This window comes from Pyxicephalus adspersus, chromosome 8 (genome assembly GCF_032062135.1).
Source record: "Pyxicephalus adspersus chromosome 8, UCB_Pads_2.0, whole genome shotgun sequence".
NCBI classification, from domain to species: domain Eukaryota; kingdom Metazoa; phylum Chordata; class Amphibia; order Anura; family Pyxicephalidae; genus Pyxicephalus; species Pyxicephalus adspersus.
The window spans coordinates 65,397,368-65,423,522 of NC_092865.1; the positions used below are offsets into that span (position 1 = coordinate 65,397,368).

At 40.2% G+C, this 26,155-nt stretch overlaps 1 protein-coding gene across 6 annotated transcripts; it reads left to right on the forward strand.

The window, feature by feature from the left end:
• The first annotated feature begins 3,741 nt into the window (after positions 1-3,741).
• On the forward strand, positions 3,742-21,844 carry LOC140337300 (biorientation of chromosomes in cell division protein 1-like). 6 transcript variants are annotated; one of them, XM_072420981.1, is made up of 6 exons: positions 4,204-4,326; positions 7,315-7,442; positions 13,295-13,514; positions 15,021-15,092; positions 20,177-20,224; positions 20,847-21,844. In XM_072420981.1, exon 6 carries the CDS (start codon positions 20,862-20,864, stop codon positions 21,366-21,368), a length of 507 nt encoding a protein of 168 aa, XP_072277082.1. In that variant the 5' UTR covers positions 4,204-4,326; positions 7,315-7,442; positions 13,295-13,514; positions 15,021-15,092; positions 20,177-20,224; positions 20,847-20,861; the 3' UTR covers positions 21,369-21,844. The 6 variants fall into 6 exon arrangements, with proteins under 6 accessions (XP_072277081.1, XP_072277082.1, XP_072277079.1 ...); XM_072420980.1 differs by lacking the exons at positions 4,204-4,326; positions 13,295-13,514 and adding an exon at positions 3,742-3,807; XM_072420978.1 differs by lacking the exon at positions 13,295-13,514.
• The last annotated feature ends 4,311 nt before the right edge of the window (positions 21,845-26,155 follow it).

Here is a 26,155-nt window from a genome sequence, read left to right on the forward strand (position 1 = left end):
TGTATTTATATGTATCTGCAGCTTCCTCCGGGGACAAGGATACAGTTACAGCTATATGATTGCTCCCAGCATGGGTAGCAGCACATTCAAGCCATATGCTAAAAGGTAAATTAACAGTTAGGATCAAGAAAGGAATTACCTGGATAGGCAAATGTACTGTCCAATGTTAACAGCCCTTTTCAATCAGAGAAAGGTAAAGAATTCTTATTAACTCTAGAAATCAATAGTGAAAAAAAGTGTGACTGGCCTGGTTTTTAAAAGATCAAACGGAAATAGCAAATTAGCAAAGGTTTTGTGGATCTTAATCAAATCACTTGGCCTGTTAGAAGTAAAGTAAAAGGTCTCTTTAGAGTTCACCTCCTCATCTACCAATACTTGTCCTGCCTATGGTACCCTTCCACCTGTTCACCCACCAGAGCCCTGAGTGACTTAGCTTTTACATAGGAGTAATTTATAATAAATAGCACAGCAGATACAACACACATACTGGGCCTAATTTGTGAAAGCTCTCAAATGCTCTCCAATGGAGAATATAGACTATCATGGGAGAACCTAGGTGATTCAGCAAACCTGGAATTGAAAACATTAGCCAACTACAGTAGAATCCCGGTTATCCGGAATGTAGATAACCTCAAATATTCAGGTAACAGGCACCCAACAGATCCGCTTCCTTGATTGCTCTAACAGCCAAGAACACATGCCACAGCTCCACTAGGGCTGCAGGAGCATTCCAGAAAGCGGAGCTGTCAAGAGAGCAGAGCAGAGCTCCGCTGACTACTCCGCCTAATGATTGGATGAGATAAAGGGAAACCCTGATGACTGCTTCAAGTCTAGTGCTGAATGGCTGAGAAAAGGAAAAAGGAATTAACCACAGTTTACCAGGAAACTACATTTATCCAGAATCGGCCATTCCCCGTGGGCGCCGGATAACCGAAGTTCTACTGCAATAGCAAATGTTTTTTTATGAAATTAATTAAATAAATTAGGTCTAGTGTGTGTATTACCAAGCATGCTTCTACAATGCACTGGTGTATATGGGACCTAAATATTTACCTGTTTTAGTTGCTACCTGATGAAGAGTTCTAAATCATCCCGAAAGCTATACTTTTTAATAACTCAAGTTAGCCAATAAGAGGTATAACATTCTGTATAAATCAATGACAAACATTTTACAAGACTTCAAGATTGCTCAATGGCAAGGCTTCTCCACCAAGGATCCTCCAGATGTTGCTAGGGGTTCTTTGAGCATTTTCTGTCTCTCAGGTCAGTTTTAGGGATGAGCAAGAAGGCCTCTTACAGTCTCGCGAAAATTTCCCCAAACTTCCGATGGGTCCACAAAATTTCGGCAAATCCATTTCACGAATTCCATTGAAGTCCAGGGTGTAGGTTCCCATGGTCCCTGGGCTGTTACGGGCTCGCGTGTGCCTCCAATCAGCTGTGACTGCAGGCGAACTCAGATGAAATCTCAATAAGTACAGCCCAGGGACTGCGGAAACCTGCGCTCACAGCTGATTGGAGGCACACGGTGCCTCCAATCAGCTGTGACTGCAGGCGAGTTTGAGTAAGTACAGCCCAGTGACCGTGGGAACCTGTGGTCACAGCTGATTGGAGGCACGCGGGTGTCTCCAATCAGCTGTGACCGTAGGCGAACTCAGATGAACTCTAAATTCGTCGAGAACACGACCTTGTGGTGAATCACCAGGACCTTCTTGCTTACATGTACTGTAAGGGTGACATTCTTCCCACTGGCCAGCAATGTAAGAGGCATTTTCCCCACTGACCACCACACTAATGTACTGTGAGCCGTGAATATAGGAACTAAAGAAGGAGTTCCCTGAAGACTGGAACATTTTTTCAAAGGTTCCCCCATATTGAAAAGGTTGAGAAAAGTTGCCGTAAGGTTTTTATAATGTTGCCATTATGTATGAATAGACATCACACAGTACCTCCTTTTCTGCACAATATAATTTTCTAGCCTTTGTTTTGTGTATTCTCTTACACAGTTAGGCTACTCCCAGTTTTTGCAGAAGTACATCACTTCCTTCTCACCCAGTATCTAATTTCCCCAGGCTGACATCTCATCGATGAACTGATGAAGATATTATTAAAAGTAACATGGACTGAAACGCCTCCAGAAATCTCACTTTGGCGCACAATACTTCTGGTTGCAGACCTAACCACAACAAACACTTGGAACCAAATGGTTCTGGCAGCCCTATTTATTCAATTTCCTTTACTCTAGCATCCAACACACACTACATGGCATCTTCTGTTCATGGAAACCTGAAAAAGAAGTCCCAGCTCCACACCTCATAAGGATAAGCCATATTTCCAAATCTGGACGCTCAGTAATTGTTGCTCTAAAACAGTGGCTGCCAACCTGTCGGACCACTAAATCTAAGGACTCCGGACCGCACATACACGAGGAGCCATGTTGTCACTTAAAGGGGAAGAAACTTCCTCCAGAGTGACACAATGATGCCAGAACCTGCCCATTGCAGGTCTGTGCCTGCAATGGGATAGTGGGCGGGTTGTGTCCATATGGGGGACATGGTCTGCGGCTCTGGCCAGTGCGCCCCCCAGTGGTGTCCTTCTCCTGACCACGCTGGTGCCTGCACCAGCCATAGCCATGGACAACCAAACTTTTTTGGTGGGCGACTGCTGCTGTAAAAGACTTTCATTTTGGGTGATCTCTGTAGTCAAGCAGCTTGTTTGGTTCTGTAGAAACTGGTGGATCAACAAGAGGCACCCCTCTGTGGGGACTGTAATAGTCCTTGCTAGTGGTCAGTTAGTGGTCTGGAATGGTAAACAATACTGTGAGACATGTGTACTGACATCAGATATTCACCTAAGAGGCCGCTGATATTTTCTGGGCATGGGATGAAAGGGAAGATGGCAGCACCCTACAACAGACAGGTAGATGCAGGTAGATGAGTCAGGGGTTAAGTTCTGCTTTAGAATCCTTTACATAAAGACAAAAAGAAGGCATAGAACAGAGGGAGAGGGGTTTGTTCCTGGAACATTTGGGTTCTTTGATCCTATTACAAGTAGTCCCTGAGTTAAGGACAACTGACAGATGACCCCTAGATAAGAACAGGGCTTCCCTTTGCTGGTGTGCAGGATGGAAGCTTGAAGGCAGGAAGTTTGCATGACTTGCAGAAGAAATCTTTTGCTAAAGGTTGTGAGTGATCTTATGGGGGTGAGCTCTTCCTGCAGCCTCTTGTAACTTTTTAAGACAAACTCTGCAGTTGTTTCTTTTTGCATATCAAAGCACAGCTTGCTCCAGAAGTTAATAAATGTCTAGACTTCATAAAGTTTTTTTTTTTGCTTTGTTTGTGATTAACTCACAGTGAGGATTTTTTTTACAGTAACTGACACCACGCTGCCTAATAATATGTTGCGACAAACATCTGTCCTAATTGCATTTATTAAAATGATGTACCTGTTCCGACTTACATACAAATTCAACCTACAGTCCTTATCTTGTATGTATCCCGGGGACTACCTGTATTTACATCAATCCTATAGCACCCGTCTGACTTCTACAGGACTGTCCTAAGAATTAAACCAAATCCCAGGGTCCTGCAGACGCAGCCCTTGTCCTGGTGATGGAACGCTCCTTCCAGCACCTGGTACTGGTATCAGATCCAGGCAAATCCAAGAGTGTGGGTGGAGTCTATCTCTACTTCCTGGTTCTGGTCATGTGAGCCACCAACTAGCCAATCACACAGGAGTTAGAGTCTGATGGGACACAGGTCAGGTATAAAAGGCCTCAGTGGCGGTATGGAGCCAGGGCCATAGATAAAGGTAAGGAGTGTAATGGCTGCAAAATATAGACACAGACTTTATGAACCTAACCCCCCATCAGGCATTTTCCTTCTCGTAGGCCTCAGTTCAGACCTGACTTGGGGCCCCTGAGGCTGCTCTGGGGCCCTTGTGCTCCTGCACCTTATCTCTTTAAGTCTAAACCAGTGAAGTACGAAATCCCTCTTGTTAGGTATTTTCATATTGGCTCTCCTCAGTGACATTTGTAGCCTATTTACATTAACTTGTACTCCTTTCCCTATTATTTATACACCATTACCAGCACTCTAACCCTCATTGTGTCATTTCTAATCTCCCTTCCTTATACCGGACGTGTGTTCATCGTCTCCCGCCCTCCTACTCCCTATTAGCCGGGCACAGGTTTCCCTGAGAGCCCTCAGCAGCCTAGGCCTCGTCCATTGTTGCTAGGAGCGCGGCGAGGGGGAGGAGTCTGTGGCCCCGCCCCCCGCACATGGCAATCTCCTGCAGGCAGGGAGAGAGGAGGAAGACGGTGTGTAGCAGGTAATTCCCGGGATCAGCGCTCATATTCCGGTCACTGAGTGACTGAGAGCCCGGGGGGGTGCTGATCTGAGCGCTGGGTGCTGTGTGTGAGCAGTGCTGGCCTCTCCCAGGCTGTCATAGCAGATGCTGAGCTGTGTATTGCAGGCCTGTGTGTACACAAAGAGATGAGAGCATACAGGAAGCACAGCTACCTACACAGGGCCACACCATGCTGGGGACACTACAAGGGCCACACCATGCTGGGGACACTACAAGGGCCACACCATGCTGAGACATGACACTGCATGATGGCATACCTACTATTGTCACCATAACATTGGGCTTGGAGGGGTTTACACTCCTTACTAACTTTGTCAGATGCTTAAAGTATATAGCAACCCTAAATTATAGCAAACTAAACTCAGCTAGTGCCAGGCGCCCCCCTTCTATTCCCCCGCTTCCAGGTGATCTTTGGTCCTCTTGATTGGTCGTGCTGGGGTGACCTAATCATACGTCGTCCCGGCACATGGAAGGTAAGCCAGGATTCCCTGGTATCAAAACCTGCACATACCTGGAGCAGCCAGGCGGGTAAGTCACATTAGTGCAGAAGGGGACATCACCTGACCCATACAGCAATATTGACCGGTCTGATCATGCAAACTTAACTTTTAACACACACACATCTTATTTTTCATTTTTTGGTATCTTGGTTCTCCTGCAGCTTCTTAGCAATGCTTCCTGACTACGTTAATGCACCCCATTGAAGGCGGTGGGTAGATTTTGTAACAGCGGGGTGCAGTTTGCACGTTCTCCACCTCCTCTTCATATAACAAAATAATGCTGTGTGTACAGCACTCATTCATTCATCCGTCACTCTGATGCTGGACTGATCATAAGAGATCGTTTCAAGCAATTCAAATTTTACGTGTGTGTATGCAGCCTGTGTGCCGCTCTGCTATCCGCATTATATCGCAGCGTGCTGCAATCTTGATTTATCATACAGATACGCCAGAGTTCATTCATTCCCTGCACACATAAGGGAAGTCGGGATTGCTGGGTTTCCCTGGCAGGCAAAGGTAACGCTGCTCAGTATCAGGAGAGGTCAGGCAGGTAAAATGGATTATTACAGAGGAGACACTGCCTGATCCATGACCGGCCTGATCAATCATTTGTACAAACAGGATTTTAGTTCTGCTTTAGATTTGCATAGGTAAATATCCCTATTTATTGTACATCGCTGTGTAATATGTTGGGGCTATATAAATCCTGTTTAATAATAATGGGGCAGCGGACTAGGGACAGGCAAAAGCATTGTAATTGGGATTTATTAGACACTGACATCTCAGATCTGTTGCAGTGTAGTTGTGTGAATACTATTGGCATAAAATAGGTAAAATCCAAATGCTGGTACTGTATACCCATCTTGTAGATGCCAAGGTATAGCAATAATCTAATAAAAATAGACAAGTAATAATATCACGTTGTGGCAGTCTTGCAAATACCCTTTTCTACCCATTTTCATTAGATTTTACCACCACCCTACTAGTAAAATGGCCTGTGTAAGCTCTATGAAGGGTCACATGATCCTCCATACCTGGAAGTACTGGGTATTATACATGGGATGTGGGGAGGTGTCTGCAGTGGTTGGTAGAATCTGCCATGTTCACGATATAGGTTCATATTATGGGGGTTGCCATGTATAGCATGCTTTACAAATTGTGAAGCCAATGAAAGTGGGTTCTTTTCACCCACACTGCCATCAATATTATGGAGCATGTTTTTTCCCACATGATGGTGCATATATTCTCCCCTTGACACCAATAATGGAAGTTGTTTTACTCCCACTTTCTTACAGTGTACCCCTAGGTCCCTTTGTTTTTAAAACAGGGTTGTCTATGTCTGATCCTCGAGGGCCACAGACAGGGTTTTCATGTAAACAGTAACTTCTGATGTAATTACATCATTTTACATTTACTGATGTGTGCTGGCATAATCCCAAAAATGTGCAGACCCTGGCCCCAGTAGACTGGCATTGGACAACCCTGGTCTTAAACTCAACATTCTTACTTTACATAGGGTAGACAACCCTTCTAAGTAAAGAAGAAATGTTGTTGTGTTTTTAAGTGCAACACCTTTTGTTTTTCTGTCTTTTAAAAAAAAAAAAAAAAATGGGGGGTGCAGTCTCGTCCCTTTATGTCTTGATCGCCTGGCACAGATCCTCCTGGGATACCAATGTCATGCTTCACGGGAGGCTCTGGCTGCTCCTTCTGCACATGCCCTGACCTTAGACATGCACAGAATGGCATTTTTTCCACCAAGGGGAAAGAACTGCCGATCTCATGCCACAGCTACTAGGTCACCTGATCTCACACCCGCGCAGTGTGGGCTTGGGTGATGTAACAAGAAGATGGAAGAGAAGAGAGTAGATGGTGGCGCTTCCTGCGCCCTGGGACGAAGAGGAATTCCAGGACAACGTGGGACAGGATTGTGGGAAGGACCAGTGTCATCGAGGGATCTGCAGGATTAAAGGTAAGAGTAATTTTTTTACTTAAGTTCTGCTTTAAACATAGCAAATCATCGGGTATAAAATGTGACACTAGAAGCCCCATGCTGTAAAGCCACAAACATTTTTTTTCTCCCATCTTTCCTTCTTCAGGTGATGGAAATAACCCACATTTTTTTGTTAGCCTCTAATGATGTCCATATGTAGGGGCAGCTAAAGCTGCATGCAAAATGACCAGGCCACTAATTGGCCGGCAGTACCCCCCTAATTTTTAGTACTAGATTGAGAACCTCAGGGAGCCAATCTCAACTTAAAAGATTTATAGATAACTTTACCTCTGACTTTGTCTTTCCTGATAACTTTGACATAAAGTTTATATTTAAGGGCAGTCTTTGGTTCTGACTTGTGTGTAGTAAATCTGTGGATACGGGTTAGGCTGTAATGAGAATGGATTGTTCGTGTCCCCGAGGGTAATCTGAACTGCCTTTTTCTCCTGTTGACACCAGGCAGAGCAAGACGCCTCTGTCCTGCTGGGGGCTGAACTGTTTCTTTGACTACGGGAACTCTGCTGGAAAGTGGAATGTCTCCTGACCTGCCGCTCCTTGTCACTGCTGGACGCTGCACCTGGTGATAGGTAAGCACTTGTTTTATTTCTCTGAACACTAATGGAGATAAAAGCACCAGTCAGTCATTTCTAGAAGACCAAACCATTATTTGCATTGCAGTTACTGTACTGTGTATTCATTTATATAGTTAGCTCAAATAGCTGCTAACTTACATGTGTTTATTTTTTGTACTTTGTCTTTTATTTGTTGAATGTTGGTAACTCCACTGTGAGATATGACGAGCATCCTTCTATCCTCTTTAAATGAACCCTTTAGAGGACAAGGTTCAAGCTGAATCAGTTTTCTTTTCTCATTTAATTCGGGATTTTTAGTATTTTTTTTTTTAAATTAGTTTTCATTTAATTTGCTAAAATATTAACGTGAACCTGAGAGGACAGAAATAGGGATGCTGCCATTGCTCCGGAACTTGAGCCTGTTATGTTTTTGACCTCCATGTTTTCAAGCCGTAACATCAGAGCTTCCATCCTACATTGTCTGGGGGGTGATAGCAGTACTTTTTTGACTTTTTTGACTTTTTTTTGTAGTAAATTGCATGCATTCTAGTGCATTGCAAATTCATTTCAAATACATTTTGTATTATGGAACCTTTTTTGTTCCTTTTTTGCACATTTAAAACTGAATGCCAGACAAAACAAATATACAGAACATGTGAGTTAATTTACATGCAGTTAGTATTTTTGACAATCATGTTAACATGTACAAAGCCCAGAATTCATTGTATTGAGGTTTTATGGTCACTTTGCCAGATCAGCAGACTAATTAATTAGCTCATCCTTTGCTCCTGTCCAAATCTTTTGTTAGCACATGTGCACTGAAGCACACCTGATTGGCTCTTGGCTGCCCTCCTACCCCCAGTCTGTGTTTTACTCTATGACGGGCTTATCAGAGGGAAACACAAAGCAAATGCAGCTGCTAACAAAAGTGTATTTAATGCAAATTTTTATTGTTTTTTATACCTGTTTATATTCATAGTAAATATGTAAAATGTGTGTTTTCTTTGTGAATTTTACACATTGACACAATGGAAAATCCCTATTCTGTGGTTTCTTTCAAGCGTGTCTTTAAACTGTATTGAGCATATAATATTGTAACAATGTTTGCATTGATATGTTACCTTATTCTGCACTTTATTTACCATATTATTATGTTATACCTAAACATGTTCAACAAGAACTTTAGTTGGGTTATATAATGACAGTGTATGCCTTGTGCAAAAAATATTCTTGATATTCAAACACATGGTTGTTAAATACACAGCCAGTTTTCTGAAGGTGGCAGTAACCACACATAGTGATCTGCCAATCCCATCTCTTCCAGCAAGGTGTATTTGCTCATCCACATTGCCTTACCACTCCATCACTGCAGGCCACACAAAAAGCTTTAGTATCAGATTATGTTGGGGCTTTATTTGAGTGGATGATGTTGCTGCCATCATGTGACATTGTTTGGGCCTGCTGATTGGCCACTTGGGCCTTTGGAAGTCATGTGGGGAGGCCACATGCTCTCCCCTACCCATTTCAGTGGCTCATGTAGCCTGAGGATCAAGGTATGGAAGAGGGAAGGAAGCATAGAGGGGTGTGTATAACTTTCTCGGAAGATAGGCTTTTATCCCCTTCTGCCACATTGTTCTAAATGGTATCATTTAGCTATATAAGATCAAATTTCAAACCTTGTAAAATTAGATGTGTACCCAATTATAATCGGGAATGCATGCAGAGCAAAATAATCAGCTAAATATTACATGATTAAAACTGGATTGCTGTGTATAATAACCTGAATGTGCATGTTGCGTCTTAATCTTCATAAATGTGTTCTGAATACAAACAACAGGCAGAGCTACAAATGAAGCAGCATTGTTGTGCACACTGAAAAGACAATCTACATCTGGGTCTCTTTAGTATTTCATCCAAGCCTCGCCTGTCGTTCATTGCTCTTTCCCGAAAACCTTTTAGGGGTAACTTACTGATTGGAGGACCCTTGTGCTTTAGAGAAGTAAACCCCCAGTGACCATGTGAGACGTTCTCTGTATACAAGGACTATGGTTAAGATATTTAGTGAACCTTGTAGATTTAATACCATTTCATGGTTTACTTATGTATACATCTGATTTTATTCTTATTTCTCTTATCTACACTATAACAAAACCGAAAGCCTCAATTAAACATTCAAGGACCTGTTATTAATAAACAGCACCATAATAGCACCAACATATTATGCAGCGCTGTACATTAAATAGCAGTTGCAAATGACGGACAGATACAGACAGTGACACAAGAGGAGGAGAGGACCCTGCCCTGAAGAGCTTACAATCTAGGAGGTGGGGGACAGTTCACATGGACGATTGTGAAGCGGTATTGTAACCACTACACCATGGCATGTAAGTTATGCCAAACAGTTGTCCAGGCAGTGGGCCACCACCAAAGGCTGCAGGTAACATCCAAATACATGCAAAATACCAAAGCCCTTTTATTATCTAAGATAAATGCCTGTCAACATTTATTCCTTTCAATGATAAATAGCAGGGGGTGTTGGTATTTAGTGAAAAATCTTCTACAATGCCCTACCGGTATATTCCTATCTCAAAAATTCAGTTCTGATTCCATTTTGTACATGTTTAAAATTATTAATTTTTATTTTTCTTATTATTCACCTTTCTGATTTGTGGCCTAGGTATAAACTTGAATCTTTTATGTAGTTTTTTTTTACATTGCTTTTGGTTGGCTTATAGTTAGTGTGGTATTTTCACCCAACCATGGTTTCTTTCTATATTGAAGCAATAAACAAGCCATTGTTGGCATTAGTACTGAACCCCTTTGTAATAAATACTAATTATCTTGAAAGTAACCAAAGCAAATGTTACACAAACTTGGTCCAAAACACATATCCCAAAGCTGGATTATTGATTAGTGCCAATTATTTTCCCAGCAGAGCGTCCCATCTTTCTGAGGTCTTGGGTGCTTTATAACAACTAGATGTGTCGGTTCCATAACGTTAGTGTTTAATATGTGCATCTTGGCCATGTGTGCTATTTCTAGCAATAAAATCCTATTTTATGTTGGCTTACATATTTTCCATGCATTATATAATGTGGGTCAGACCTTGGCATCAGATGTGTACACTACCCAAGGCCTTGGTGAACATGGCTGTATATTGTATATTTGATGTGCATGCCAAGCTGATGTCGCCTATATCTGCAACATTCGTCTCAGTAGGTCATATATTTTTACCTTTTGTAAAGCCTCTTAGCTGCCATGCTGCAGTAAATTCCTTGACATTCTGCTTCTCTACAGAGATCATCACATTGATTTCTAACAAAGTAAAACCACCTCAGGAAGCAGTCTGAATGTACAATGAAGGAATGGAAGCTAAAACATTCATAGGCACATAATGGATGAACAACCATGTAAGGTTGGGTACACACATACAATAATTGTCATTGGCAAGGATCGTGAAAGATCCTTTCCAACGACAAACAACTTGCATGAAATAGAGCTGTACATGCAGCGCTATTCTTCTCTATGGAGAGGGAAGGGGGAGAACGACGGAGTGGCACCCTGCTGTGCTCTCTCCCCTTCCATTACAATTGTTCGTCATCCATTGTCTGAGGACCTGCCAGGATGGTCATTTGTACGATGTGCGACGAGCGCTGTACACACATAAGATTCTCGTCGGATGTCAGCCCTGAGACGATTATCGAATGAGAACCATTACACGTGTGTACGTAGCCTAAGTAGCAGACATATCATTGAAACAGAATTCTTATAACAATAAATGCCCAAAATGCTTTTTCAAAGCCTTATGTTAAATACACATTTGGGTTAGTGAATGGGACTTATTCTCTACAGTCATTTTGCTTCAAAGGGTGAAAATGCCAAGAGCAAAATATTTTAATTAGTCCAGGTTTTATGCAGCAGAAAGTTCACTTATAGAAGTTGAGATGTATGTGGGGCACTTCTTGACTCTATTTCGGTCTGACCTGGACTTTCTTTCATTTGCACCTGTCACCTAGAAAGGAAATAATCCTTATTGCTTGTTGGCTCTGCAAAGCTGAATGTCAAATGCAGATATTGTCCTAAGAACAAAGGGAGAGAAACAAAGACTCAGCGTACCTAGCAATAATCTTGTAGATCGGAGAGCACAGGGATGACATATGTCTGCTTCTGCTGGCTCATTGATAATTCCTGCTGCAGGAGGGGAAATTAAAAGACTTTATGCAAGGGATAAGGTTGTGGATATCGAGGTGTGTGTATATTCATATATGTATATTTGACTTGCCACATATAGCTTCTAATGTAAACCTTAACTAAAACTAAGCCAGCTCTCTGTTCATTCTTGTTATCATGTGGTTATTTTATTTTTACTAAATATTGGTAGACAGGTAGCCCACAGGTGGCTTTTTATGATGCAAATTCTTGGAATAGAAAATTGATGTGGATGGCTTCAGAAGTATAACAAGTGTGTAATAACTTACATGTTGCTGATATAATGAAGAGATTTGGAGAATTGGAAAGTAGTTCTTTTATATTATTAAACAGGATTTATATAGCGCCAACATATTACGCAGCACTGTACATTAAATAGGGGTTGCCAATGTCCGACAGTTACAGACAGTGACACAGGAGGAGGAGAGGACCCTGTCTGCAAGAAGCTGCAGAATGCGCTCACCCCCCTAGGATCACTCACAACCTCAGCTGTGTTTAGCAAAAGATTTCTTCTGTAAGTCATGCAAACTGACCCCTCCCACATGAAGCCTCCATCCTGCACACAGCCAGCAGGGAAGCCCCGTTTGTCCCTAACCCCGGGGACTACCTGTAATCTGGAATTAAGATGGCTAATACTAGCCTGAACCAGTGCAAAGTAACAGCATGAGGTAGCAGAGTGTTGCAGTGAAAAATAACGTTTGGGGGGTTTGTTCTAATATTAGCAGTATAATACATGATGAGTGTATGTGTGTATATATATATATATATATATATATATATATATATATATATATATCCTTTCCCCAATATCTTTTTTTCTAGAGAAATCGGTACTAAAACTTTCCAGCACTGAATGTTCTTAATTGAGCAGTCTCAAACAGTTTGTCAATTTTCTGTAATTGCAAATACAATCATCCAGACACTAGGCATGTCTGTCAGCTTACAGTATGGTCTATTAATGTCTGAAAAATGTATTCTGGATAGTCATATCACTAATTACCAAATCCTTTTGGTCTTATAAGCAGCACTTGGGTTCCTTTGCTGTAATCATTTGCAAGCCTCATCCTGTTAGAGTATTAAGGCTTTATAGATGAATTGAGGTCTGTTCATAAGACCAGGTCTCTAGGTTGGAGATAAGAGGATCAGGGAAGTATCTGTTAATGAGATGATCAAAAATCTTTTTTTATTTATTTATTTTTTTGTTATACAGCAAGTGAACTAATAATTGTTTATTACTTGGGTCTTGTATTGTTGCTTTTTACCATTTCCCTTATTTACAGCCTCAAACACCTTAAAGACTTGTCTAAATATGCGGCTTTTTCATGTATTATTATTATTAGCCAGTATTTATATAGCGCTGACATATTACGCAGCGTTGTACATAGTCATGTCACTAGCTGTCCTTCAAAGGAGCTCATGTCCCTGCCATAGTCATGTGTCAATAATACAGTCTAAGGTCAATTTTAGGGGAAGCCAATTAACCTCACTGCATGTGTTCGGAATGTGGAAGGAAACCGGAGTACCCGGAGGAAACCCATGCAAACACGGAGAGAACCTGCAAACTCCATGCTCTTTAAACGCAAGTCATCAAATTTCTACTTTATTTAGTTATTGTACAGGCAGTTCAGAGGTTGTTTTTTTTTTTCTCCTCTTTTTAGTTAAGTTCATACTGGAAATGGGATCAATTCCTGTACTGGTGCTGGCATTTGGAGGTGGGGGGCAGAGCTGAATTGCATATTACCGTCCCCAGTCATTCCCTATGGGCTCCTGCAAGCATCACACTTCAGAAACTGTAACCGCACTGCAACCTCCAATCTGAACGTAGCCTTTGGAAGCAGCAGGTTTTATTGAAGGACATCTTGATTGGAGGAAAAGCAGGTGAAATGCAGCCTTTTCTTGTCAAATGTTATATTTTGCATTCAGTGTCATGTTTGAGCAGCTTGTGTTTGGATAGAAAAAGGCTGTATTTGACTCTGATTGATAATACATGAAAGCCAGGACGGTTACCTGTGTAATTCTCTATCACCTGGCAACAGATGCTGGTCAGTAAATATTCTGCCTATTTTGTTGCTTACTCACCTGTCATAGGGCTAAATGGTATCCCTCCTGCACCTTTCATTGCCGTCTCTCTGCATCTAGGCTACGTGTACTATGAACTGTATACACAACATACCACTGGCACTGCAGATCTGAAACGCAGGCTATGTGGTTATATTTATACAATGTTTAACCCTGCATGTTTTATAGCACATTTTACTCAAACAATAGACTTAGATGTAGGGATCGCTATAAGTTCATTGGTTGGACAAAACTTTTCAGGCAATAGGGTTTTAGTGGGCTTGTGAACTCAATAGAAAAAAAGAATTTTGGTATAACAACTGAATAGCTTCTAGTGCAGTTTTGTTTTTTGAAATTCGGTAATCCATGCAATAGGAGGAAATCGTAGAAACTTCATTCACCTTGTACCTGTAGAAATTGGATTCAAGATTTTGGCATGTTTTATTTGGATCTCTATAAACCGGGGGGGGGGGGAGTTTGCATTTATGTGATGTAAATTTTATAAAAGTGTATTTAAACCCATAAACAAAAATGTGAAAGGACTTTGTGGATATATTAGATAGGGATGAGGTTTTGAATTTAGGACAATCATGTTGACCCAATTTTACCATATACTAGTTTCCACGAACCTGACAAATGTATAGCAGATTCAGCCAGGCTGTCTATATTTTAACTATAATGCACAACATGGGCTTCGAGGAATGGTCAGCAGGGTATAATAGCCAACCAAATGGGCCTAATGTGCAAGTACCCTCGCTATTAAGGAGCTGGGAGGGTTAGAGAGCAGTCACTGTGTAAAAGCAGGCAAACTGCAAAAAAAGATTGGAGTCAGTTGGGGATAATTTTTTTAGATTTCTCGTAGTTTGAACAATTAACTCCCTTGCATCACATCGATTACTCTGGGAAGGTGGGATTTCTCACTCCTTGCTTTTGGATACCATAGATTCTCCCCATATCATGGTCCCACAAATTTGAGGCTTGGCATTTTTGGTATCTGTTTACTCTCAATATTGTCTTTAATATATTCTTTTCCCTAAGTCTATGCTTTCAGTAAATATGCAATGTATGGGGGTTTTATCTAATAATCAGGCCTTAAATGTTCTTTTTAATGTGTGCAATAGAGGGGTGGGTTATTCGTAAGAGGATTGGGATCCATTCATTTGTGGGGGCAAGAATCAACCTTTTCAAGGATAGATGTCTGCATTTTTCTCCTCTTCCCCTGAGCTGCCTGTATATGAATAGATTTCTGCAAACAAGCAATTGACTTCTCTGCACCAGAGCTGTGGGTGCTGCTTCTGTGCAGTCATCTGTCGCACTCTCTTCCAGATTGCAGTATAGAGCCCGGAGCCCATCAGACTCTACAGAGCACACGGGTGGAGTCACAGATTTCTTATTCAGGTGAGTAAATATACTGACAACTTATATTCTTGTTTTGGTTATGTCCCCCGTGATATTTCAAGTGAAGTAATGCTGGGGGGTAGGACAAACCTGCCTGGGCTTTCAGTGCTCCCATTCATCCCGGGTACGGAGTTGTTCTCATCAGACCATGCTCTGACTTTTTGTGGTATCTTCCCTCCCCTTCTGTTCTGACACCTTCTTAATGGGCAATCCCTATGAAAGGCAGGCTCACTGGCCAATAGGAATGGATGGGAGGCAGGGCCAGGCAAGCTTTAGCTCAGCATATAGAAAGATGGGGGAACTGAATCATGCCCTTGAAATGTTAAATTAAAAGGTCTTTAATACATCTTTTCCTATGCCCGTATCACCAGTTTGCATTGTGGCTTTCTCTAAAGTTTTAGTCATTACCTAGGTGTCAGACTGAGCATACAGGGGCCAGGTATCAATCGCTTCTGAAAGTGTTGGCTCTTTAAGAATCCTCTGGCAGGTGTTTCCTGCTACAGTGCAGATGGCAAGAGGCAAATATGTTCTAGATTTTCCACCATACATATGATAGGTAAAGCCGCCCAAGTTTTCAGCAATTCATTTTCTTGATTGACCACTGATGACTGAATTACATACCACATTTTTACAAGTATATAGAGCTAAAATTTGATACAGAAGTTTTTTTTTTTAGCTGAATACCACCTTAATGAAATGCAATCACATCTGATTTTGCTATTGTTTTTCGGCTGATAAATATGTTTTTGGAAAGAACATATCTAGGTGAGCACAGTGGCCCACTAGAGGTGTAGAACAAAGTAATTTGTACCAATGGCACCTATACACAGTGAATGGTCATCTAACATCTTGTGAAATCTGCAATCATTTTGTCTTATGTCTGACTGCTGACTTTTAACCATTGATCACTGAAATTTGCCGCGGTAGTAAAGCTTGGTCATAGTTTGTCACATGTAAATCTGTTTTTGGTAATTTTTACTATATCATATGGTGAAATATCAGCTCATATGTCAAGAGGACAGGATAACATGAGGGTTTCACTAATTCAGTTATTTTTTGTGTTGTCAGCAGACTTAATGAAATCTAAATTGGTTGAAGACTCACCCAACCAAGAATCTCATTTTCACCATCAGAATACAAGTTCTTGTATGTTCATTCACTGTGTATGGGGAATATTAGTCTAGTAAACAAGGTGAAGGGAACTTTTTCTTTTGTAAAGAATACCCAATTGTGTGCTGAGAACAGACAAAGGTTTACTCACAAGGTTGGATACTGGAGATCAGCACATGTTTACCTAATTTATTAAACGGTCATTTTTGATTTTTCACTTTTACAAATTAATATTTCACTTAGCTTAGTGAGCGGAGTGTAGCTATGCTAACTTTACCAGTTTACTGTGCAGACTGAAAATTCACTCTGCTTTACAAAATTTGCTTCCCTTTTTTTTTTTTAGCTGAATACCACCTTAATGAAATGCAATCACATCTGATTTTGCTATTGTTTTTCGGCTGATAAATATGTTTTTGGAAAGAACATATCTAGGTGAGCACAGTGGCCCACTAGAGGTGTAGAACAAAGTAATTTGTACCAATGGCACCTATACACAGTGAATGGTCATCTAACATCTTGTGAAATCTGCAATCATTTTGTCTTATGTCTGACTGCTGACTTTTAACCATTGATCACTGAAATTTGCCGCGGTAGTAAAGCTTGGTCATAGTTTGTCACATGTAAATCTGTTTTTGGTAATTTTTACTATATCATATGGTGAAATATCAGCTCATATGTCAAGAGGACAGGATAACATGAGGGTTTCACTAATTCAGTTATTTTTTGTGTTGTCAGCAGACTTAATGAAATCTAAATTGGTTGAAGACTCACCCAACCAAGAATCTCATTTTCACCATCAGAATACAAGTTCTTGTATGTTCATGCACTGTGTATGGGGAATATTAGTCTAGTAAACAAGGTGAAGAGAACTTTTTCTTTTGTAAAGAATACCCAATTGTGTGCTGAGAACAGACAAAGGTTTACTCACAAGGTTGGATACTGGAGATCAGCACATGTTTACCTAATTTATTAAACGGTCATTTTTGATTTTTCACTTTTACAAATTAATATTTCACTTAGCTTAGTGAGCGGAGTGTAGCTATGCTAACTTTACCAGTTTACTGTGCAGACTGAAAATTCACTCTGCTTTACAAAATTTGCTTCCCTAAGTGAAAATACACATTGCAGCATTAACATGCTCTACTCCTTTATTAAACTGACCTAATGTGTAATTCTCCAAAAAGATTTTTAAAAATTTGCCTTATAAACCTTTGAGGAGGTGTTATTTTTCCTGTGTCCATATTTTCCCATATTGTGATCAATGCCTACCTTATGTCAAATGGGTCCTGTATTTATTATGTAGATTTAAATTGAAGATTATGTATTCTGGAATTTACATATGTGCTGAGCATTTACTTCTTACATTTAATCATAGGACATTTTTTTTTCTTGAACCTCCTTATAAAACCAAAATCCATCCCAATATCTCCACATTTCTCCCCTCATCAGCAACCTACCATGTACAGATAAGTGTTCACAGCATGCCCAGACCAGGCTAGGTGAAATATATAGGTCTTCCTTACTCTGGCATCCTCTGAAATTGTAGAAAATATCTCTGACCCTCTCTTGCCTGGGCTCGGCCTTCAGCCTTTACATTTGAGGGATTTGCACCAATAGACATTCAACACTTTCTTACTTAGCTCAAGTCCCAAACATGTTTTCATTGACATGTCTGAGCACTGCTGCAGGAGTATTTATATTCTAGAACAGTGGTCGCCAACCTTTCGGACCTCATGGATCACTAAATCCACGGAGTCCTGACCATGCATGCGCGGGGAGCCGTGTGTAACTCAAGGGGGAAGAAACTTCGCCCAGAGTGACATCATGTCATGCCATTTGGTTTGTATCCATACGGGAGACATGGTCTGCTGCTCTGGCTGGTGCGCCCCCCAGAGGGGATCTTATCCTGACCCCATTGGGGGACACATCGGCCAGAACTGCGGACCACTGGTTGGCGACCGCTGATCTAGAATGCACTGAATGTTTTGAAGGTATGCTATAAGTCCAGTATTTATTCTGCTGTCTTTGTCCCGGTTGCATTACCCTATATGTCTTTGAAGGTATAATGCACAGAAAAGGCTAGGGGCTGTAAGGGCTTGTGCCACTGGATGTAAAACAGCGGACCGGAGGCTGTTGGACTGCGGTAAGTATACGTCAGTGGAGGCTTGTGTGTTGGGTATTTGGAGGAAAGCCAAGGCAAAAAGGTTAAGTGATAGGGGACAAGTGCATATTGTGCAAGAAGAGAGAAAAATCAGTCAGTTGGGGTTCTGCTCTGTCCTGAATTAATGTCCAGTATAATGACATAGGTATGCAGCTTGCCGGATTGCATTTTTTTTTTCTTTCTGTATTAAAGTTCCCTAGACATTAAAAGCCAACATTTGATTCAACTCAGCGTCTAATAGAATCGTTTTGATTGTCACTATCCTTTAGGCAGTTTAGTTTATAATTTCTAGAAGTGAACTGTAAAGGCTGACACCAAGCTTTTATGTGGATCGCCAAGAAGAGCTTTCTATTCAACTAGAAAAATAATGAGCAGGGTTTTTTTATTTAAATAAAATGTGCACTTGTTGATTCATTCTATGCCAGCTTACGCTGTTGAACAACTTTTGACTCATAAACAATTGCAGGGAAATCAGATGATCTACCACTAAATGCATGGAACAACTGGTGGTGGTGGTGGTGGTGGTTTTACCTAATCAATTTAACTTTTCTTAATTTTTTTTTTTTTCAACTGCTTGGTGTTTTATATAGTAGGCATACGCCAATATAATTTGTTACCTTGAGATGTTGTGACATTCAGTAGAAAAGTTTTGAAAGCCCAAATTAGCATTTAGATGTTTATACTGTAAGCTGCTTGTGGGCAAGACCTGCATGTCTACATTACGATGGGTTTTTCAGTTAAATTGGTCAAAATTCCTAAAACAAGATTGATTCTAATTTTGTGGAGTTCAAAAAACATAAAAAATGAGGGGAAAATGACTTTAAAATCTGATTTTCTCATACTAGTGGCTCTGTTCAACTAAAGAAACCATACTAGCCAAGTGCCCAAATTGAATGGAGCTCTTACATAATACCAATAAGCATTATAGGTGTTTTTTTAAAACTGGCTGTTGGTATAAAGGACCAATACAATCCATAATGTAATATATATTTCATTGCTTATAAAAAAAAAAATAAAAAATTCTAGACACTTTCATGGATGTTTTACAGTATAAATCCAGCCTAGTTAAAATACAGGGTATTTTAACAAAAGGTTGAGGTCACTAATTGCATCAATGATCTTGATGATTTTTAGAGAAATTCATAGCAGAAAATCATAATGTCAGGCGTCTGTGACATCACTGCCCTAGTATGGAACAAATTAGTCCGAAAATGGGGCATTTTCTTAAATTCTCATACAAATGCTTGTAGAAGTTGATAAGCTTTATTATCATAGATTTTTATTTTTTTGGAGCTGGGTGTTATGTTGTCAGTACTTATTATTGTCAACCTTTAAAGCGGGTAAATAAGGTAACTTTGCTTTCGGAAATAAATATACTGTTCACTTGGCACTTATCACATGTTGTGATGTTGGCCAAGTGGAAGATGAGATTTCAGGGAGACTTGGTACTAACTTTGTCCCCCTGAGTATCACTAACAAAAGCCCTCAGATAAATAAATGACAATTCTGGTTTTCTGGTAAAAACAAAGTATTTCTGATGGGTCTATAGCTTTTAGAATTGGTATTAAAGGATCATATTTTTTCAGTTTTAGTGTTGAACATTTTTATTCAGGGGCAATACAACCCAGCTTAGGTTTTAAGCAGCCAGGTGTGCAGGACATGCCTGCTAATACTAGGGACCAGCTTTTATTTGAACATATTACCACTTCTCCTTTTATACCCAATAAAGAGTTGTAGAAAATGTCTGTTAAACTGTTTCCCTGTATAGTTGCTGTTTATTTAAATGTTAATGCATTCTTTTACTGTCTTTTAGGAAACGGGTGAATGTGACAGAATTGCCAGGCCTTAACACTGTAAATAGGTATGTTGTGCTGTTAAGGTATTGAACTTTTTTCTGATTAAACAGACCTTTGATTATAAGTAGTGGTCCAGAGTAAAATGAAACTAAAGCTTTCCTAAAACATTTGTTCAGTCTTAATTTCATTATATCCCCTTTGGTAGAGCTCCGGTTTGCATATCCGTAGACCAAGTTGTACCTGAGATTTAGAAGGTTACCTTGGTGGTCATGCTTTAACACGCAAAGGGCATGGCAGTCAAAATATGAAATCATGGCTTTTGGTTTCAGGAAACTGGTGTGGATTTCCTATTCTACTATAACATTGTTGATTGTTCTCCAGAGGGGGAATTTGAAAGGCAGTTGGTGCATTTTGGATCATGCACCTTTTCTTTTCTCTTGCATTCCTCTCTCAACTTTTGTTGATTTTGGTTTCCAAATCAAATTTCTTTCAGTTGTTAAAACCTCATGCACTTTTTTTTCATCTAGTCTTGCAATGTAGCTATGGCTATAGAGAAGTGAAGCCAGTAGTAGTGGTGAAGTTGTGGTTTACTCGGTCTTCTATAGTAGACATTTCTTTTAAACCATTAAATTGTAAAAATTTAATTTATATTTCAGCCTGAATAAAAATTGTACTCTTTTCTCCCAGGTGTTAACAGAAACCATGGCTGAAAGCGGAAGTGGGACAAGTGGCTCTTCTTCAATGGGAGGGGTAACAAATGTAGCTTCTTTGCCTCCAGGAGATCCCCAACTTATTGCCTTGATTGTTGAGCAACTTAAGAGCCAAGGCCTGTTTGATGTATTCCGAAGAGATTGCTTGGCAGATGTTGACACCAAGCCAGCCTATCAAAATTTAAGGCAAAAAGTGGATAATTTTGTTTCTACTCATTTAGACAAGCAGGAGTGGAATGCAGGAATGAACAAGAACCAACTTCGGAATGGGCTGAGACAGAGCGTTCTCCAGACTGGAATGATGGAAGCCGGAGTAGACAGAATTATTTCACAGGTGGTAGACCCTAAACTCAATCACATATTCCGGCCTCAGATAGAAAAGGCTGTTCATGAATATTTAGAGTCTCAGAAAAAGGATGAAGTTGTAACGGCTCCTCCGCTGCCTCCTCCAGAACCAGAAGAGCAGGACCCTCCTGTACCGTCTCAAAGTGCCTCATAGAAGACAATCTGTTTTTGAAACATATCATGACTGCATCTGTGATGCTTATAAGCTATAGAGTTGTTAAGCACTGTGCTGGATAGCTTACATTAGAGTGAACTGGAAAAAGTGGCCCGGGATCAGATGGGGAAGGTGGAAAACCTTTAGGTTTGATCCAGGGTCTAAGGTAATCAAACCTTTGTAGGGACAGGGCTTTAGATTTGGTTTTTACTGATAATGTATGAGCTGTAATTTGTAAATTTTTGCATGTGACAACATTTTGGAGTTAGCGTGCCAGCGTTTGGGGGATTCTAAAACTGAATAGCGTGTTCCTCCGAACATAAGACTACCTACACCCTTAGGTGAATGTACAAGGTGTTAGACTGCCAAATTGTGCTCTGCCATTTTTTTGTCTTGCTTTTTAAATGATGCTTTAAGGTGTATGCATACACGTTTGAACTTTCTGATACTGCAAATAAAAATCATGGTTTCATAAACTGCTCATGTCATGTTTGCATTTGTATCGACTGGGTAAAGGACTTCTCCGCTAATGTTAGATTAGATTTAGGAGCCTGTTAATGGGTCTCATCAGATTTGTGCAACTCTCAGCCACTCCTGTACTAAAATGCTCCTCTCTGTCTTTAAAACTGGGTGTCCATGTCCATAAAAAGGGATTTGGTGTCCATGTCCAAAAATTCAGTTGGCAACACCTTAAAATAGTTGTACCTAAATGTATTCGAAATAATTAAAAATCCATCTTGAACAGAATATTTTAGACTGTACTGATAAATATTTAGTAAAATGTTCCCATCTTGGCATATTAAGCTGGCTTAGTTAGTGCAAGTATGGTAGTGCTTTTTATCACTTGATATACATGTTGAACTCTGATGTATTGTGTTGGGATCAGACATTCAACTTTGGTTCTACTACTTGAGTCATCAAATAGTGTCTGTATTACGTTTGGGGATAGGGGAATTAGTAGATTAGAGAAGTAGAATTACTTTTTTTTACTTCAGCTCCAGGGACGTGACAAGGACACTGCAATCAGATCAATTTTCTGCTTGCTTAAAATGTTCCTAGCCGGAAAAAATCAAACTAATGCAGGTACAACATTTAGGCCAGTGAGCTGCAATATTATATTTTTGTTCTTAAATTCAGTAATCCTTTTTATAGTGGCTTTCTATTTGGGTAGATTTTCCTTTTTCAGTGTACAGGACAGGAAATGCCAAACAAACCCAAAATTGTGGTGCTTCCCTACTTTATCCATATCTTAAGATGTTTGGATTTATTTGGACTGCACCAGCTACAGTATAATCACTTTGACTTTTTGGCAATATGAAGGAAGAATAGAAATTTAATGGACATTGTGTACACACTGTGCCTATTGACTCTCCCTTAAACGATTTCTTTACCAGCCAATTAAAAGCAGCCAACAGGTACAAATTCAATTAGCGACATTACAAGTTAACCTTCATACACACATGCAATAATTGTTGTTGGGAAGGATCTTTCACAAACCTTTCCAGTGTCTACAGACTCCACGATGCATGAAGGAGTGCTGTACATACAGCACCGTTCTGCCCTATGGAGAGGAGAGAACGACTGAGCGGCACCCTGCTGCGCGCTCTCCCCCTTCCCTTACGTTACGATTGTTCATCGTCCATCGTACGTGGATCCGACAGGACGGTCGTATGGACGATTGGCGCTGTACACACGCAAGATTCTCGTCCGATATTGGCCCTGAGCTGATTATCAGACGAGAACCATTGGACGTGTGTACGTAGCCTATCCCTTTTCAACCTATTGTTAACTAAATTAACTTTGATTATCTCTGCCTCTATTTTTTTGTTTTATTTTTTCACTTTTTTGTTGTGTTCATTTGTTTTGTAACTTTTTTAAAACTATTAATACTTTTACAGGTACATGGACCATAATGGTTTCAGAGGATACACTTTGATCAGTGAAGCTAGTAGATCCAGCTAACCTGGAATAGATCTGGTCCAGGAGTGAAAACATTTGCTAACAAATGACATTTAGGAAATCCATTCCAGGTTTGCTCTATCACCCAGCTTCACTTATGAAAGTGTATCCTCTCCAGCTTTTGCAAAGTGTTAGTAAATCATGCCCATTGTTCTGCAAAGCTTCCCTGCTAGAAATCCTGGTACTCTGGTAGTGGGTACACTTGGGCACTTTCTCTTTTGCAAAGTATTATCTACACAATTTTTCTAAACACACAGGTTCACTTTAAAGTGACCAAAACGATTTTTCGTTATGATTTTATGTGGTTCTAAAATATCAAGGTATGTTTTTTTTTTTTTTTAATAAGTAACTGGTTCTCTTTACCTTGTCTAAATAGCTGAAAAACCAAGATACAGCCATTCTCCTAAATGATACATCTGTTTGTGCGGCTGACCTTACATATGTTTTGAGGTATTGGTTTGCTTTGTTGAGTCCACCTTTCATTTCACTTTATTGCTTGCTAAAGCCCGTGGTTTGTTATTCATTATACCTGGATTAAGCCCTGTTTACTGTAGATTTAAATGCTTAGACTGAACTGGTTCTCTTACCTATGACAACAGCTTAGTGCTAGGAAGATAATCATTTATTTAATAGGCATCATCGTTTTATTTCAACAGACTTGTATTAATAGAAAATCAAGAGAGTCTTCCTCCTTAGCCTCGTCAATATGGCGTGTGGGAGGCACGTCACGCCGTGGCATGGATTCAGAGTCATGGCTTAGGGAATAATAAATCTTTTCTCATCTGAAAGGGCTGATGGACAAAAAGCTGATTGTTTGCTGTAGATGCTAAAAGCTTGCCTCTGAATCGAAGATGCATTTGTGTTTTCGGAGCATAGAAGAGATCTTGAACAATGTCGTATAAACTTAAAGCCTTCAAAAACTCTGCAAGAAGAAGCCTGTTTGGTGAGACCATAATGACTATGTTATTACTCAGGAAAAGAGGGTACCTGTAGAGCAGACTCTGCAGGTGTTATAATATTGGTTGTTGTGTGTTTGCTCTGGAAATAAAAGCTATTTGGGTAGCGATCGAGATACATGCGCTGGTGTGTATGAAAAGGTGAACTCCAGGCAAATGGCTAATACAGATACACATATAGGGGATTGTTTTATCGGTCGCTTGCATTTCTATCTGTTCAATGCTGAGATTTACACTCTCCTGCACACAGCACTGTTTTGTTTGGCGGTACTACAAATCACATCCACCTTTGGACAGCCCCAGCTGCAATAGAGAAAGAATTGATGAGGGATCAGATGTGATTTATAGGGCTCTGGCAGATTGCCCTTTGCAGAGACTTTTACTTTGTCCTGCTTGGGTAGGACGATTATTATTATTAAAAATGATTTATATAGCGCCAACATATTACGTAGCGCTGTACATTAAATAAGGGTTGCAAATGACCAACAGATAGACGTTGATATAGGAGAAGAGAGGACCCTGTCCCGAAAAGCTTACAGTCTGGGAGGATCATGTCTCTTTAAGGTGATTCATGAAGCCATTTAATTCCATACATACAGCGTCTCTTATGTACGGATTACTCATTTAAATTTGATGAAGGGCCAGCGAAAATGTGAACTTCAGTTTCAAGCTCTTTTGTTTCCCAGTCATTACTTCTAAAGATCTTTAAAGTGCTTATTACTCACCCACTGAGTTTACTGAGATTTAGTGTTCATAGGGAGCAGTGCCTAGGTACGGGCTACAGCTGGGTTTTTGTTTCATGAACTTGTATTTTTAGCTTTTATCTCTGAGTGTAAATGTGGCCACTAGTCATTCAGTGACTGTATATTTGGGCTTTTGAAGAAGGCTTTTGCTAAACACAGCTGAGGTTGTGGCTGATCTGTAACATCTTGTAATTCTTTAATGAACAAGACAAACTCTGCATTTTTTTCTTGCAAATGAAAGCACAGCTTTCTCCAGAAGATAATGTCTAGGCTCCATATTTTTTTTGCTTTGTTTGTAATAACTCACGGTGAGGATTTTATACAGTAACTGACACCTCACTGCCTAATAATTTATTGAGACAAACATCTGTCCTAATTGCATTTATTAAAATAATGTACCTGTTCCGACTTACATACAAATTCAACTTAAGAACAAACCCACAGTCTATCGTATGTAACCTGGGGACTACTTGTTTGGTTCTTACCTAGGTAGATGTATAGGGGATGCTGCAGAATCTCATTCTGCTGTCACATATGTCAGATATAACCCATGCTAACCTCTTTAGTTCCCCTGCAGTCTCTTAATGATGCTAAGAGAACATGGTATGAACCTATTTTGCCAGTAGATCTCTTATCTGTAATATGTGACATAATATAAACATATATTGTAAAAAAAAAAAAACATTCTGCCCTTCAACGCATGCCAGGGGTCTGATCTAACAGGCAGTGTTGTACGATTGAGCCGCAGAAAAACCTGCGCCGTGTGTCAGACGTCGGTCTTAAAGCGCCCCAGTATAGTTGTACCTGATGTGGATCACCCCGACTTATGAAAATTAAGCTGTTTTTTGTTCATGTATGTGCTGGGTATTATCTGCTGTTTTATTTAATTCTCAATCGATTTATAGTTTATATCTATAAAAGCTGGGCTAAGGCTTTGCATTGGATGGAAATTGAATGGGTTGTTTTGCTGGTTTTTCACCCTACATGGTATATTTAGTGGAAATTGTGCAGTAAGATTCTAACTGCGTTGGCAGGTTTATCTCTTTGCAAAACATATTTAAGGTTAAACTGTCAAGTTTTTTTTCCCCTTATACATTTTGCTGTAATTTTTTTTGGTTATACATATTCT